The sequence below is a fragment of the Strongylocentrotus purpuratus genome, unplaced genomic scaffold (genome assembly GCF_000002235.5).
Source record: "Strongylocentrotus purpuratus isolate Spur 01 unplaced genomic scaffold, Spur_5.0 spur5_contig_847, whole genome shotgun sequence".
NCBI lineage: Eukaryota > Metazoa > Echinodermata > Echinoidea > Camarodonta > Strongylocentrotidae > Strongylocentrotus > Strongylocentrotus purpuratus.
This window is the reverse complement of record NW_022145554.1, coordinates 1,223,559-1,241,140: the sequence shown is the minus strand read 5'-3', so window position 1 is coordinate 1,241,140 and position 17,582 is coordinate 1,223,559. Positions and strand designations below refer to the sequence as shown.

Here is a 17,582-nt window from a genome sequence, read left to right as displayed (position 1 = left end):
ATAGATGTTACAATTAAACCAAAAAACCACGTGACGAACTGTGGACCAATCACACATGTGTATCTGTAAGAGCTCTCTAATCTTTACAAATTTGTAGCGATTTTTAGAGGGCATTCTCTATTATCATGATTATATCACCAACGATGCACCTTTACCGTTTTCTCATGTCTAAAAATATTACAATAAAGAAGAAAAAGCAGGGATTAAACGAATTTTCCGTTTTAAATACAAAATGAAACCCTTGTCTTTGCCACGTATCCAGGCGTTAACATTTGAAAGTGTAGGCAATCCACTAAATGTGGTGAAAAACATTGTATATTAGTAATAAGATCTTACACTTTCTGGTCTACCCATTACTAATCTTAGATTATGATTTTAACTTTCAGATGACAGGAATCTTCCCTCTTAATATGGAGAAAACCATATTTGTCGTCATGTTCGTTAGACTTAGAGTAGAAAATTTGCGATAGTTTTTATATGAATTGTGTTATCATTTTAGCCATTTGATGATAAAAATGACGATTATTCAAACACTCAACCCCTACCCGCGCTGCCCTAAAATAATGATAATAATAATAATTCTGTGTATGATTTAATTGTAAACTTCATCACTTCGCTCATACTAAATTGTAGAATCATGCTAGACATTAAAAATACAATGTGATGACACAACTTTATTAAACAGACAAAATTGTTTTTATTACAGTTGATAAAACATCACTCTAACATACACATGAGTGTAACCCCTAAGTCAAATAGAATATCCAGTATGTTGAAACGATCATGCTAAATTACATATGTTTTTACATTCTTATACAAAACTATCCTTTCTCATATTTACTGAATTAGCATCTACATGGTAGTACTTCGTGAAAAAATATATAACATTTTTGCAAAAACACTGTAGTAAAGTAGTTAAAGGTACTATTTAAAATTATTAAGAGAAAATGAAATTTTTCTGTGGGCACAAAGTTAATCCAAAATACTGCAAAAATGCAAAAGAAATTTCAAGAATCTCTTGTAAGAGTAAAATTCTGTAACTTCACTTTGCTGTTCACAACTTTCCACTGAAGTCCATTTGACAAGACAAAAATTGGCAGTAAATTCATGTACCTACAAAATAATTTCCCAATGAAATCATATGGCTCTTCAGTTTCTTCTTGTTGTTTTTGCAATTCAAATCAGTTGGAACTTTTCTTGTAACACAGCTTCAATGAGTTACAGAATATCTTTACTATCATAGATAGGGGGCATGAACAAATTTCATTTGATAATTTGCACTCCTCAATCAAGGTTTGACTATAATCTCACTTTATAAAAATAAGCTCCAGTGGATTTTCTTTAAAATATTATCTAAGAATTCTAACCATTAAAACAGATTCCTCAATGAATTGCATTTGTCAATCTATTTCTATAAATACAAATATTTTACGACAACATTTTACAAGAGAACTTTATGCCCTTGATTTAGAATAATTAATTATACATCTCATCAATGTAAGTCTCTAATTTGCTTTCGTTATATGAAAAAACAATCAATGTTAAAAAGTCAACATCTTCAAAAGATCAGAATATGGTAAATGTTTTTAGTAAACATCGATTGAAAATATTAGTGTAATCTTCTTTTCACAGCCTTTATGTTGTTATTTTTTTACAATACAATCAAATACAATCAATACTTAAAGAAGTCAACTTCTTTTTAAAATATCAGTATGGTTACACGTTTATGTCAACATTGATTGAAAATATTATTGCAATCTTCTTACCTTTAAGTTCTTACAACAACAATAACAACAACCTTGAGCACATATCAACAAGTATTTTCATTTTAATGAATAGAAAATTATTGTTACGAACACTCAAATAAGGTATGGTCACGTTCCAAGTGGCTGTGACAGCTACATTTATCTTAAAGATAATTCAAAGACAAACAAATATCCATTTCCATAGAAATACTTAGTGTTAACATACCATGCAATCTAGTACTGACCATGCATGTTAAGGCTCTACACACATTTCATGCAAAATATAGAAATAATCTGGTACAGCATTTATTTAGACACACTCGTAAATAGATTTGAAAACACATACACATGCAGACAACAACAAAACGAACCAAAAGATGATTGTGTTACATTTTTTGAAAAAAAATATTCTGATACACTGTCTGTAAGCCATACAAATATAATGAAATTCTTCTCATCTGGAACTAGTAATATTGTCCCTCGGGCAAGATCCGAAAGTAGATACAACACAACGTCAAAGCGTATGTGTAGGGAGGACATGGATATTGTGAAAATTCTATATGTGGAGATATAGAATTATTGTATCATACCGTTCAGAATCAACTTCTGACACAAAATATGTGTGATCAGTGTCTCTTTGTGATGTGGCAAGCTCGCTGTAATTCCAAGGTACCTTTAATTATGGTTGTGAAAACTCCTACAGTACCATGCTTTAGCTTGACAGGGCTAAATGTATTATATATATATATATATATATATATATATATATATATATATATAGGTGAAGTAAATGGGTACCTGGTAGGAATTTATTCCTTGAAATGCTAGAGCGCTATAATGGCAGCACAGCTAAAGCCGGGATAATAATATCCAAGTTTGGAAGCGCTTAGAGACTTATTGTGATTTGCGCTATATAAAAGCTGAATATTATTATTATTATATTATTTGAACTGACAAAATATACTACAGCGTCTACAGAGAGTTTCAGGTGCATCCTGAATTCTAGATAAGCAAACATACAATTGAATAAATAGTCTTTAAAGTCATAACAAGCCTATTGCGGGAAGTTGACTATGCCTATACCTAGAAAAAGTGAACTACCCTAAAAGACTCCATAGCTCAAAGGACCAAATCATATTATGTCCCACTGCAAATCAAAGAATTACATACTATCATAAAATGATAGGATGTTTGAAATTACAAAAATGAAAATATATTCTGACCTGATCCTATCCAAAAAGGAAATTGGAATGCAATAATAGTATACAAAACTAAAAAGTAATCATAGGTTAGAAAAATCAAACAAAGAAATGGCTCAAGGCGACTCAATTTCCTCTTAGATACTGGCAAATTAATAAAACCCTGTTTAATAATAAATTCTTTAAATCATTTTGCAAAGTATACCATATATTTTATAGAAATCAAACTCAACTGCACAGTACATAATCTACAATTCTGCCTAGTGCTGCATTATCTTTTACCATAGTAATATCTTATGAATTAACCTTGATGCGTAAACCCTGTCTTTTCTTCTTCAATTAACCATTAATTTGAGATATCACTTTCAAGCCGAATTCTCCTACTACTTCTCAATGTGATAACCTGTAAAAGCAAGTAAGACAATTTATAAGCACTTTTTCCAAGTGAGGCAAGTGCCTGGGTAAATGTGATGAATTCCTGCTATTTTCTTAAATATACACATACTACCAGTAATCTTTAGGTACATAAACATACAATCATGAATAAAAATGATTAAACTATAAATTTATTGTTTTGAGTCTGCTATTTATTAATTTTTCTTAAATCGGAATATGTCGGATTTGTGCGTAGAATCCACTGTTCGCCAGTCTGCTACTCACTATCTATATTGCTTAGTTTCTCGACTCCCTTTCCCGATCGCATTGTGGCATCCCCCTTATTGCTTTGTATTACTTCACAACCTGTATGACATGATTATCATAAAAAGTTGAAGTTCTGACATGATGTCCTGCTTATTTATTTACAATGCTACAAAGAAAATTGTTATGAAAATGAAAATGAAAATAAAAGGTTTTATGTTTAATACAAATCAATGTTTCAATGTGAGCCGATTGGCGCATCAGTCATTTCAGATCCACATGCTTGTGGATTTAAACTTTTAAAAAAAGTAGTATATCTTGCTTCTATTTGTATTTATTTGTTATGTTATATGATATGGATATCACATAAATTTTAGCTCTGAAATGATGACACATTAATGGAGAAAATCAAGAAAATAATGAGTAGAAAAAAATAAGAAGTGAATGGAAACATAACTTCTAGTAAACATGCAAAAGAGAAGTGAAAAAAAGCAAAATCATAGATTAATTGAAAGCATAAGAGGAATGATTTAAAAACAAAACAGATGCATACAAAACAGGAACAACTGGTAATGCATGAGGAATTTCAGCTGCAAAATAATATAAAATTAAAAACTTTCCCTGGACAAAATGAGAATCAAAATGGAGAATTAAAACAGATTTGGAAGTGAATAAACACGATTCTTTGATGCATAGCAAAATGAATTGCTTGAATGCACTTACCCTGTCAGAAAATTGTTCTCAAAATATTAAATCCTTCATATCGCATATGGTAATACTGTTAAGGAGAAAAATTGACTGAGAATTTTCACTTGTAATAAGCTAAATCTAGGTTCAGGCTCCAGACACAAGGTATCTACCAATAAATATAAAAAATTGCAGGTTACTATTTACTTGTAATAAACATAAACATAATCTAATCGGTAATTAAGACAATTTAGCGATGAACATAATCTTATTATACAAATAATACGCTTCACCATGATATACACATAATTTTTTAATTGTAAAAAAAAGAACTTATTCCAGTTCTCAGCAAATTTTAACCAAACACAATTCTACCAGTGAGGACATGATTTTCCAGAATAAATCATAATCTTAAGAGTAATTAACATAATTTACCAGCAACAGACAGATGAAAAGTGTGAAGTACATGTATGTTTAAGATCATAGATGTAGTAATTGAATACACCATGAATTACATTGAAATATAAACACAATGGCACTATCAGTGCAAACAAACCTTATATACAGTTACATGATAGTAAATTAGTAATATTAGGTGCTTAGGGGAGCTTATTTATACAGAGCACAATATTGCTTACAAAATTGGGAAAGGAAGTACATTAGAATACAAAATAGTGAATGAGATTAATTTATCACATTAAATTACTCAGGGAATACGTTTACAAGAAACTTACCTAGCCATTTTCAATAATTGTTTGACCCACACACTTTATAAAACATTAATAAGAAATCTCTAAACCATGACGCTTACACCGCCTCTTTGGTGTCTCATCAACACTTTGAATGGAAAGGAATTAACTTGTCATATAATGACATTTATGAAGTACAGTCTGTCAAGGTGTTATATAATTTGGAAAAAAAAAGTTGCTTCCTATTTCAGTGTTTGTGTTTTTCCATTAGTCATGGATATGGACCTTTAGAAAAAATTTAAAAGTTGAAAAGCCTGTAAAAGAGAAGTAATGACAATTTAGCTGTGTTATATTTTATTTGTATAGGGTTTCACTACAGGTGCTGCTTATTGATTAAATTTGGTTGCCATGGTCACCTTATAGAATAAGAAAAAAACATATGTTCAGTGTCACAGACGGAGGAGATGTTAACATTTAAACAATTGGCCTCGTCTCAGAGAATTATTATTTAGACATTCACCTTCCCTTACTCTTGGTGTTTATGTGCTTTGGTGTAGTACAACACCACCATCCCAGTGTTTGATTTAGCACCAGGTAACATGTTGGTAAGAGCTTGCTTTGTGCGGTTGTACTAATGTACTACTGTTCTAACACAAGAGTAAGGTTATTGCTTACACTAACACTAGACTAGAGTAAAGGCATTATTTTTTACACCGAAGGCATGGTTTTTACAGTGAAACAATGGATTTCATACCTTTTCATCCAATTGAAGCACTGTTTGTTTGTCTGTGTGTGTCAGTTAGCACTGCTGTAATGCAGATAATCATGTAGTTGGGTGTTTAAATTTACGCCCATAACACAATGTAAACCTCTCTCCAATGGAGGGCTTCAATCATGTTGGATTTTTTACTGTACTTACAGTGAAGCAGTACTTTGCAAAGGACATTGCACCGTTTCTAAAAATCAGCACTAACACTTAACATTTTTTACACCTGTACCATTCCCTGTTTGGTGTAAATATTGCTGTAAGTCATACAACCATAGAATAGTCAAAGTTTCATTTGAATTTAAGTAAAATTACATATCTTTTGCTCATTAACTCATACAATTTATGACAGAGTTAACACTCTTCTTGCTCTCAACAGTATATATAAGGGTCTTGGCAGGGCTTTACTGGTGTTAAATCTTACACCTGGGCAGTATTCTGCAATAGCTTTTCTACTGCTTTTCAATATCAGCACTTACACTAACACCAAATATCATACCATTTTAGGAGCACTTATCTTACACCTTGCTTGCTGGGGGTCTTGGAGTTTTGATACACTAACACCAAATTTATAAGTTATAAATCAGCACATTTAATGCAGTGTTCTGATATTATAACACCATATTCTAATGCCGATACAATAGCACTGAACATACACCTTAGTATAAATGTTCTTGGGTTTCAGAAACACTTAACATTAGATTTTAACACCAGTGCAATAGCACTGAGCAAACACCTTGCTACAGTTCTTGGGTTTGTGATACACTGAGCATCAGATTTAATGCCAATTCTTTAGCACTGAATATACACCTTGCAAGGGTTCTGATAAGGTTTCTACACAGGAGTATCAAACACCAGACTTACATGCTCATCATCATACAAACAATTATTCAGCATGCAAAAGAAGAATGCCCAGGTTTTAATGTTGAATCACCACATCTAAATGAAGTGAGATAGAGAGAGGGAGAGAGAGAGAGATTAAGAATGCAATGAAATCCAAGGCATTTAAGTTATAAAGGTTCTTGAAGAAAAAAAATCTGATATAATTCAAACCTACCTCAGTCAGAACAAAATTACTTTGGCAGAAAGACTGCAAAGAAACATAAGGATTACCAGTTTACAAGTTAAGACCCACCAGATAATATGGCTTGCTACAATATTTGTTCAAAGTTTAATGTTGCTAAAATGAAATGCATATACCCGGTAGTTGCTACTTTAAACTAGACTAAAACCTTACCATTTTACACAATAAATTCCCAAATATTCCATCTGTAATTCATACAGTAGTTTTGTCTATATATAATAATTGCAGTTACCGTAATTAACGATGTATAAACCACACTTTTTTAAAACAAATTCAAAGTCGGGGGTGCGGTTTATACACAGGTACATTTAAAAAAAAAAAAATTAGGGCGAAAAAGAGGGGTGCGGTAAATACACGAGGGCGGTTTATACAACGTTAAAGATAAAGGTGAGTTCTGGTAATGCGATTGCATTGTGAAAGAAAAGGTGTGGAATGGATCAGAAACAGTTGATCATGTAGCATGTAAGTATTGGTGTGCACTGCAAGGTTCTGGAGTCATCAAAATCATAATAAATTTGGCAGAGTCTTGGTAAAGTAACAAGCACTGTACACAGAAAGCTATATATGGGACAACACACATGGTGTCGGGGCTAGTACTACCTTGATTTCCTTGTCTTTCTATGCTCATTACTCAGCCAGTATACATTTTCTTCCAAAATTGTTTGGCACATGTCATTTATTTGTAATCTTGAACATTCAGTGTAAGTTTTGTTTGATTCTGTGATAAATGATTTTCTTTTTTTTACCAGAACTGGAGTTTATCTTCAATTACGGTATTGCATCTTGTAATTTTGTCTCATAATTGTCATTGTTTGTAAATTCAAATTACCATGTTTATTACTGAAGTTAAGTTTGTTTGTTTAATATAATTTAGGTTAGCCACTGATAATAGAGACAACCAGGGCAGTAAAATGCTACTGCTACAACTTTAACTTAAATGCATGTGATGATGTGAGAAACCTTTTCATATTGTCATAGTTGTAAAATTTGGTTAGAAGAATCACATAAATGCTTTTGTATTTACCCTCAGCAATTTCTCTCTTCTGGCGGTTTGTAATCCAGTTTGAGCAACTCAAAGATCTCCTCCTCCGTCTTGGCTTGCAATGAGCAGTTCTGGCACCAAGTAAAGAAAAAAATAAAATATTTTCATCTGAACTACTAAGTATATCCTAGTTCTATGTTACTATGGGTGTCAATGGGAAAAACCCCATCTTATAAACAACTGCAATTGATCTGTATTGATTGCAAATCTTACAAACTCATATCTCTCAGTACAGATGAGCCATTAATATCAAGTTGCAATCAATTTGCATTGATTTCAACTAGTTATAAGACTGGGCAAAGGACTCACTGCAACTGAAGTTACATGACATATTTTTGCAAATACATGATAAAGAGTAGCATACTCACATTTGTCTTATCAAAGAGCCCATGACTTGACAGGTTCATGTTCATCACTTTGTTGGTATAGTCCCTCATCGAGCGATTAAACATCTTTGATCCTGTCCATCCCAGAAGTGCAAAGGCATACTGTCCGGCAGGAGCTATGACAAAGTCCACTCTTCTGGCCACCCAAGAACGACCAGAATCTTCAGTCTTTTGCACAATTTCACTAGGAGACGTGGTACTTCCATTCGTTTTCTCAAGGAGGGATAAACCTGGAATGGCTGTTCCATTTGCAGGAGTCACATCCATGCTTGGAGATGACTCTGATGCAGGAGGAACTACATCCATTGCAGCAGAGTCCTCTGCAACAGTTCTTTCTGAGGACTCATCGCTGCGGTGACTCTGCGCAGTCTTCGGGAGACGGAAGATGCTGAAGCAACGCTCATAGTGATCCATGGTGTTCCTTGATGCGTCCATTCCTGTCTGGACGGTGGTCTTGGTGACCGTGCTGTTCTGGATGTCCGTGTAATCCAGGAGACCTTTCTTAGTGAGGGCTTGGAGAAGAGTTCCAAGGATGCCTTTCTCTTTACCTTCCTCAGGATGGGATATCAAGAAGTCAACATCATGACCCATGTCCTTTCCCCTTTTAATAGATAAAAAAAAAGGTAATCACCCATCTGCTGTTGAGGCATTCTTCAGAGGCACATGCAATAGAGCAGGGGTTTGAAACTACAGTCATACCTGCTTTAGTGACCACCTGTCAAGAAAGACCACATTTTTTGTTTCCCTTCAAAATAGTTTCTCATTGAAACATGTACTGAAGGAACTTGTCTACAAAGACCACCTGTCTACAGAGACCAACTTTTGTGTTTCCCTTGACGGTCGCTATAGACAGGTTTGACTGTAGCATACATGTAACTTGGTCATAGGGTATTTTATTTCATGAGTCTCCGTAAGAGCTCATATGAGAACCCATTAATTCCCACTTACAAAGACCCTTGGATATGACTATGTGCATTTGCACCAAGGAAAAAAGAATTCACTACATCCATGGTCTTGACAAACACTTTGTATTATTTGAATAATCTAGTCTGCAACATGTTAATGTAACTGTTTACCTTCATCAACAAATACAAAACAAAACAATTCTCAGAGTAAAATCTATCTTGAAGGACACATCTCTTGACCCAACATGTGCCCCTGTTTTGCTTTGGATATAGATAAGGGTTGGGGTTGCAATTGAGTTTGAAGATTAAGATTTAAGGCGAGGATGAGGTGAAGGGTTTAAACTATAGGAACTAGGTTAGTGTGGGATAATGACCGCAGAGCGCCTGTTGATGGAGCACGTGTCATTAAACTGAATATTGTCTTACCTGAGGAATCCTCCTGTCATGACAACTGTACTCCCTGGTTGTATGGCAGCAACTTCTTGAGAGACTGCATCATGGATCCACTTGGCTTCCTCTTTAGTGACAGGCGTGTTCAGATCATTGTAGTACTCAATACCTATTCAAAGTCAACCACAAAACTCATAATAATAAATAGATGGACCATCGACTGCGCACAGTTGAAAATGATGCCTCTGCCATAGACCCATTTTACAAACAAAAAAAGAAGCAATTTTTAAAATTCAAGTTTGATTGCAATCCATTAACTGGTTCTCAGAATATTGTGATTACAAGCTACTTTTCATATACATGTATGACCCTTTAATAACGGTGGGCAACATGGAAAATATAGTGCCAGCAGCCATATAGAGTACAGGGTGAAGCCGACATATGTCCCCAACCAAACATCAAATTTAATACAACTTGCAAGAGCATATGGGCCTGCCAATACACTCTCCTCCTCTTGCCAATTGATGCTCCCTAATTTCTGGATATGCTACTGTTGGATTGACATGAGATCTACATACCTTTAAGTTGTGACCTAGTCAGGTTCAGAATATAGCTGCCCTTCACATCATCGAGACTCCTAAGCCCCATCTGACACCATTTAGCTGAAGTAGATATACCACACCCATATATACCTGTGAAAAGCTGATATTGCACAAGAAAGATAAAGACAAGTTAACGGTACTCAATAAAAAATATTCCATTATTCATTGTTTAATAGTGATCGACAGAACTAGATGTTAATTTGACTTTTCTTTTTAAAAGCTTTGTGTCATGTAATACTCATTATGTATGTGTCGAAAGTGCTATTTAAATTTCAAGGTAATATTGTATTAAAATCTGGCTGTAGCTGAGCCACTATAAGGAGCTAAAGCATTCAAGGAATTTCTTCATACCAGGCACCCATTTACTTCACCTGGCTGGAGAGTGGCAAATGTAGATTTATGTTTTGCCAAAGGACATTAGTGCCAAAGGACATTAGTGCCCCAGGGGGACTTACAACGCAAACCATGTGATCCACAGTCTGGTCACGTGTCCACTGGACAATGACATCTCTACAATAATATTAGCTGAGGTCAGGGATAAGATATAACTCACAGACATGTTCTGGTACCAGTCACTGCGCTTAATCCCTTCTACTTCTGCGCTGTACCCATTTTCAAGGATGTCCTGAAAGAAGAAAAGAAAAGTCACAAAACACTGGAAGGCAAAATGAGATTTCGCTTATTGATTCTGCACCATTGTGCAGCCTACGAAAGCTGAAAAGATCAGTTTGGAAATACATGTACATCCAAAAATAGATTTATATTTGAAAGGCCATACCATTATCTCTAAAATCAAATATATCTTTAAAAATGGAGGGGAATTTCTCAGTCATGGATATTCAATTCTGTTTCAATATTTTGGAAAAGTTTTACAATAGGCATTAAAAAGTTAAAAGTATGTGTAAAATATTAATTAAGAAATTTTGTAACCAATTACACTTGTCAGAGGCTTGTCTAATATAACAACTTCAAAAGAATACCAGTCTTCCTTAATTTATTATCTGCACTAGTTTGGTCAGGAGGGATTAGACCTCCTTGCAAGGTCATTGACAGGTGGTTATATCATCAAATCAGCTATCAATTGAAATAAGAAAAAGGGTATCATGGGGGACCAATGGTCACCGCTTAGGCATTGTTTGCTATATAGAGGGCGCAAGTAGCTATAAATAGTGCAGTGGGGCTTCAAGGAAGAGCTATAACAATTATCTCACCAGGATCACCCCTTTGCAATGAGCTCCACCCCTGATATCATACAAGTTTTCCACATCCTCTGGCTTCTTGATCTCTTCAGGAAGAGCTTTGAGGGCAGCAGACGCCTTACGGAATGCCAGCGCTCTTGACCGGCTGTTATCTCCCATCCTCAATTCTGCTGCTTTCTCCAGGAACTCTAACGCTTCCTACAGATTGAAAGAAATTAATGATTAAATTCTAGGACAAGTACTCCTAGGCAGCCATACTCCAGACTACCAATGCCTACACTAGGTACAGTCAAACCTGCTTTAGTGACCACCTGTCTCCAAAGATCACATTTTCTGTTTCCCTTGGGTGGTCCCTATAGACAGGTTTGACTGTATAACCTTTGACACTGACCCCTATTGCAGTCTTGAGATCACCGAAGTGCTTAAGTTTAACCATGACCAGAAAAATAAGCAATCCATATTTGTTTTATAAACCACATCCTCCATGTCGATAATCAAAAAGAGATATTTTAACAAAACATGCTTGTCAAAGTGTATGTATTTGTAGAGTAAATGGAAATTTACTTGTCTAAGAGCATTGCGTGGCTCACTGCACGAATCAATTTTGAACTTCATGCCCATCGCGTTCTTGCTTTGTACACGCAAGTAGAAATATGCCTGGTCGATGTTTTTTCGCTATACTGCCCAGCAGTCAGTAGCAAATTTCATACTTACAGTCTTGAACAATCAGAAGCCTAAAATCTTTGTATGCCGTATATAATACTTCACTAGACCCTATGTCAAATGATGTGTGCCTCAGTCAACAGAGCAAATGGTTTTGGTAATGGGTTGCCCTTGTAGAGGGTACGTACTATAGTTTTCAAGGCAGTCTCTGTTGTAGGGAATAGTTGTCCTAGGGAGTATTTCTTCCAGGGCACAGTTGTCCTATGAGATATTCATGCAGTCTTGTCACACAAGATACTAACTTAGGGATCGCTGGTCTAGGGTGTAAATATCAAGGGGTTCCATACATAAAAGGATTCGTTGATATTTGTCAGGAGGCGAGTGTACAAGAGTAGTCTGTCAGGGAGCAGCCAAATATTCACAACATAGCTTTGAGTTTGACTTACTGTGAACTTCTGATTTGGATGGTTGAGAGGCGTAATCCTCTGGCAAGCAAATCTGCGATTCTTGGGTTTGTCTTCTCCATCTTCTTCTAATGCATCAGGATCAAGCTGCACAGAAGAATGAAAAAAAACAAAAGACTTGCCATGAATTCAGCAAAAAAAACATTTCTACATATTCAATGTACGGTAATGTAATTAATTAATTTACTTGAGTAAAACTATGATTCTTCCGATACTAACCTTAAATTCAAAATCTAATATCTTTACCATTTGAGAGCAGCATGCTCACAGCTTTTAAAACCTAATTTGTATTGCCTGTTCTACCCAGCAACTGATGTACTTTTAGGGCTCTGAATTCAAATTAATTAAAAGGAAAAATTACAAAATATAAAGATATTGGCAGTTGTCCTGTATGGGAAGAAAAGATGATAGAAAAGATGATAGAAAAGCTACTACCCTACCGGTTTTCTTGAAGATACTCTATGTTCATCTGTGATTTCTACCGGCTTGTCCTCTTCCATGCATGAGGTATACCATTTCAGGGAAAGCAGCTCTGCCTTCTGAGCAAACTCAAAGGCGTTGAGTTCGGTATTCCGCTGAGACTTGCAGATCCTCTGGAGGACGCTGATGACATGGTCTCGGGAGTTGAGTTCCGTCACAACATGGGTCACAGATTCACTGCACATTCAGAGAATAATCAAGTCACATTGGCAAACCATCAGAGGAGTTAAAAGTGAAAATTGGTACAGTGTAAGTTTAATAGTGATAAACAAGATGCATGTGCAAGATCCACTTCTTACTTATCATTGGTTCTCTTCAGTCTTCTCCTTTTCCTTTTGAATATTCAGTCTTAGAGTTAGAGTCTACTCTTAAATCCTATTTTGCTATTGGCTTATGTTGTATTTCATTTGAATATACTTTCCCTAAAAAAGTTCAGTATGATGCTGCATAGCAGCCTACAATAAAAGACAGACATACCTGCACTGGGCATCTTCTGAGTTAGTCCTAATTCGTATTGATTAAGCCTTTTCAGGTCTCTGTTACTATTTGTTGAAGATTTAGGAGAGCGGATTTAAGTGAAATTGGCAGTGTTTTTTGGATCATTGGTGTTTTAAAGATATATTCATGATATTGGTGAGAGGTTATAAAATTTACAGTGGCATGGCAAAGTCGCAGAGCAAAATGCTGAACTGGGATGACTGGCCCGGACAGGGGGAAAAATACACGGGGGCTCAGGGCGAATTAGCCCCCGAAATGCTAAAAGAGCCCCCGAAAAGTCATAGAAGTAAGAAGAGCCCCAAAAAATTTGCATAGATCTAGACTAGGCACATTCATGGGGCACTAGAGGGCGCTTCGCTCGCGTACGACAATCTTAATGGCCTTGCTGCGGTGGGTCGGCAATAATCAGCCCAAAACTTGGATATGGGAGGTTGGAAGGATATATCTTTTTTATAATGTTATCCGGTCTTACCCTTAACCATCCTATGTTTAATCTATGTAGAAATAACATGCGAGTGTGATAAGAGAAACATCGGGCCCATTACTGAAGTAACTTTTTAAATATTAGCCTAGAAATGACCACCAAACGGAAAAAATTGACATTTTTTCCCGACAAATCTTCATAAAATCTGAGTTATAAACAAGTCACATCTAGGTACACTAATACAAATACGATTTTCTGAAAATTCAGGTATGATTTATTAAGTTTCTTTCAAGTATATTTCTGCGCATTGCAGCGCCAATATTCTACACTGCTTCAAAATCACACTTGAATTTTTTTTTTGCAACGAATTTGATACGAGGTCCGCGAGTGTTCCCCGTTCCTTGCGTGTTGAAAGTTTGGTAATACATAGTTTGCATTGACTCGCGCACGAAAAAATGGTCGAAAACAAAATGTCAAATGAAGAAATAAACAAGCTTTTGTATAGTTATAAGAGTTCTACCGAGGTTTCTTTGTCGATTCAATTGATTATATAGTCTCAATTAGAATTCAGAATTATCTCACTGAAAAGTTAAGAAACCGACGATGTTCTCGATCTTAGTCATTTTCATTTTGCCAGCAGCCGATCTAGCGTTGTTTGCGCTAAAATGGCGCTCTGCGGAGCTTCGAAGCTGCGTTGGTATCGCTGCAAACTCTCAGCCGGCTAGCTCCCCACGAAGGACCATTCGCGGTATGGCGAGAGTGTGTGTGTGAAGTATGATTTTGGATTTGAGAATGCACGTAATGCAACCGTGCGCGTCATTTTCAGCTGTCCAATGTATACGACCGATTTTACATGTACGATTTTTAGTACAGATACTTGGTCAGTTTTCTTCTTATATCTTTGGTTTTACAACATTTAAAAATATAATTTCTTCAAATTTGCTCCTGACTCGGTTCAGACTAATTGTCTGATGTGTTTTCAAGTCAATTTTTTTAATATATTTTTTTGCATGAATTTGCCTAGACCGAATTTTCCGTCTCTTTCGTTCCTTAGCCTCTTATTGGGGTAGGGTCGGCTCTCTCTTTAGAGACGGAAACCGTCTATACACATTCCCTTGATAACGCCACGGCCATTTCAGGTCGTAGCGTTTTGCCCCCAAAATCCCCCAAAATGTCATTTTACCTCATGCATTGATTATTTAAAATTAGGAGAAGGTTATACTACATCGGTTCCACTTACCAACTTGACTGAAATAATCCGTTTAATGGTCCCTTTTAAGGAAATTATGGGTCAAATCGACATCCATGTTGTAATCTTGCAAGCAGTGTTAAACTCTCGCTGTGCACGGAGTCATCTAAATCAATCTCATCCCTTCTAGTCTACGCCGAAGGCAAAACGATTATGAAGGAAAACTGTGCGCCATCTACACGTTCGTAATGGCGTTATCACAGTTTTTCCTTCATAATCGTTTTGCCTTCGGCGTAGACTAAAAGGGATGAGATTGATTTAGATGACTCCGTGCGCAGCGAGAGTTTAACACGGCTTGCAAGATTTCAACATGGATGTCGATTTTGACCCATAATTTCCTTAAAAGGGACCATTAAACAGATTATTTCAGTCAAGTTGGTAAGTGGAACCGATGTAGTAGATTCTATAACCTTCTCCTAATTTTAAATAATCAATGCATGAGGTAAAATGACATTTTGGGGGATTTTGGGGGCAAAATGCTACGACCTGAAATGGCCGTGGCGTTATCAAGGGAATGTGTATAGACGGTTTCCGTCTCTAAAGAGAGAGCCGACCCTACCCCAATAAGAGGCTAACGAACGAAAGAGACGGAAAATTCGGTCTAGAATTTGCCTATCTAGACTAGAGTTCAATGTAAAACAAATTAAAGTCTTAAAGAGTGTTATTTTCATGCAAGCAAGCTTGAAAAGTAGCCCCCGAAATTGTTTAAATTTTTTTTTCCCTGGACCCAGAGCCAAGCATTATTCCCACTCCAGCTCCAGCTCCAAGGCAAGGCCCACACGGCCCGGACGCGCGTTTCCGTTTTACACCCTGCCCTAGGCTTTTCTCCAATAAAATTTTACAAACCGACTGGTATTCGGAGTCTAGTCGTCCACATCTTGCCTCGGCGCTCTGCACACCACCAGAACTCTGAAAACGTCACGTAGCGCTAGCTAACTCTCTATACTAGTTGATCTTCCTAGTCGTATCATTTATTTTTATCCATTAATACGCAATACTCTAAGAGCGTGAGGATGCGTGATCAGCTCGCAAAATTTAGCCCAGCGATAACAAAACAATAATATATCGGGAAAACCGTCTTGAACAAGAAGACCCTCGCATCCCCAATTGAAATTGTATATAAGCTTTGGCTTCGCTATTCTTGACGTCGATATAAACAAACTTAGACTTCGGATACAGCATGTTTCGTGTAATTTCTTGACGAAAAGCCTAGGGCAGGGTGTAAAACGGAAACGCGCCCGACGGAGAGGCGTCCTTACAAGATACCGTCGCGTCACTCTCTCGGACTCAATCACAGATAGATTCTCACTCATTCACACTGCACTGCACTGTACCGCCGCGATGGTTTAGATTCTAAGAATACCTACTTCAGCTCAGATGAGATTACGAATCCCTTGGATCGTCCAAGGTGTCGCAGTTTCTTCAGTCGCACTTTCTGGATTCTTGCATTGACGATGAAAATGATGACATCTGGAAATTTCACCGGAAATTCCTCCGAATCTTCATTGTGAGAATGCTTTCGTCGTTTTGGCTCGGGCGCTGCCATTTTGTTTTATTATTAGTCTCGTTCGACTTTAATTATTTGAAAAATATAAAAATTTATTAGACTAATGTAATCTTCTTTAGATAGAATATTTAAATATATTTATTAATTATTTTCAAATATACAAAATTTGAAATATTATCCATATGTTTTATAAAAGTTTATAATTGCATATTAAAGAAAACTGTTATCCATGAGCCATGAGAAAATCGTCTGCTTTCGTTCATTATACATGTTACTTTGACTGCAATATGCATGCGCATGCAAACAATGCAATGCAGAGCTAGACCCTAGCTAGAGAGAGAATTGTGAAGAGTGAAGATTGAAAAAGTCTTTATCATTGTTGAACTACAGCCACTAACACGGTTAGTTTTTAGTGCTGCATAGGTAAGATAACAAGACTTAGCATCAAACAAAAGGGGGAGGAGCTATAGCTAGGAGAGCATGATTTTGTTTATGGAGAGAAAAAAACAAATCAAAATATTAATTAATTACTAGGGGGCCTATTAAAATTATAAATAATAATAATCTAGGCTAATCGCTAGAAATGTTCAGATGATGTGTGGATGAGGAATATTTCATTTAAAAGATGTTTGAGTTAGAAGTAACTAGACTATGAGAACAGAAACTGAAATCGGGAATAGAAATGTGGTGTGAAGACAGAAGTAACTAAGAGGGGCCAGAGGTAGTAGAACAATCGTCTAGGCCTATATCAGAGACTGAAGCTTAATTAATATAGTCTAGTATTAACAAGTTGAAAATTAGCATAGATTAGCAGCGCGCAGCGTAATTATAAAATCTTATTACAACAATGCCAGAGGTAAAGATGGTGACAAGTCGGAGAGACATACCACCAGATGTTATGGTTGAATGGAAACTGGAAAGCCTGATGATTGACAAGTTTCGGAATAGAGGATTTATTATTGTT

At 36.0% G+C, this 17,582-nt stretch overlaps 1 protein-coding gene across 1 annotated transcript; it reads right to left on the bottom strand.

Annotated features, from left to right (window-relative positions):
* Positions 1 to 6,647: 6,647 nt before the first annotated feature.
* Positions 6,648 to 16,666, bottom strand: LOC591373 (DNA nucleotidylexotransferase). The gene is made up of 10 exons (XM_790940.4): positions 16,479 to 16,666; positions 12,901 to 13,117; positions 12,443 to 12,547; positions 11,346 to 11,531; positions 10,688 to 10,759; positions 10,111 to 10,234; positions 9,569 to 9,701; positions 8,220 to 8,838; positions 7,834 to 7,922; positions 6,648 to 6,664 (listed from the first exon to the last, which is right to left on the bottom strand). The coding sequence occupies exons 1-9, from the start codon at positions 16,655 to 16,657 to the stop codon at positions 7,836 to 7,838; spliced, it is 1,722 nt and encodes a 573-aa protein (XP_796033.2). The 5' UTR covers positions 16,658 to 16,666; the 3' UTR covers positions 6,648 to 6,664; positions 7,834 to 7,835.
* Between the last annotated feature and the right edge of the window lie 916 nt (positions 16,667 to 17,582).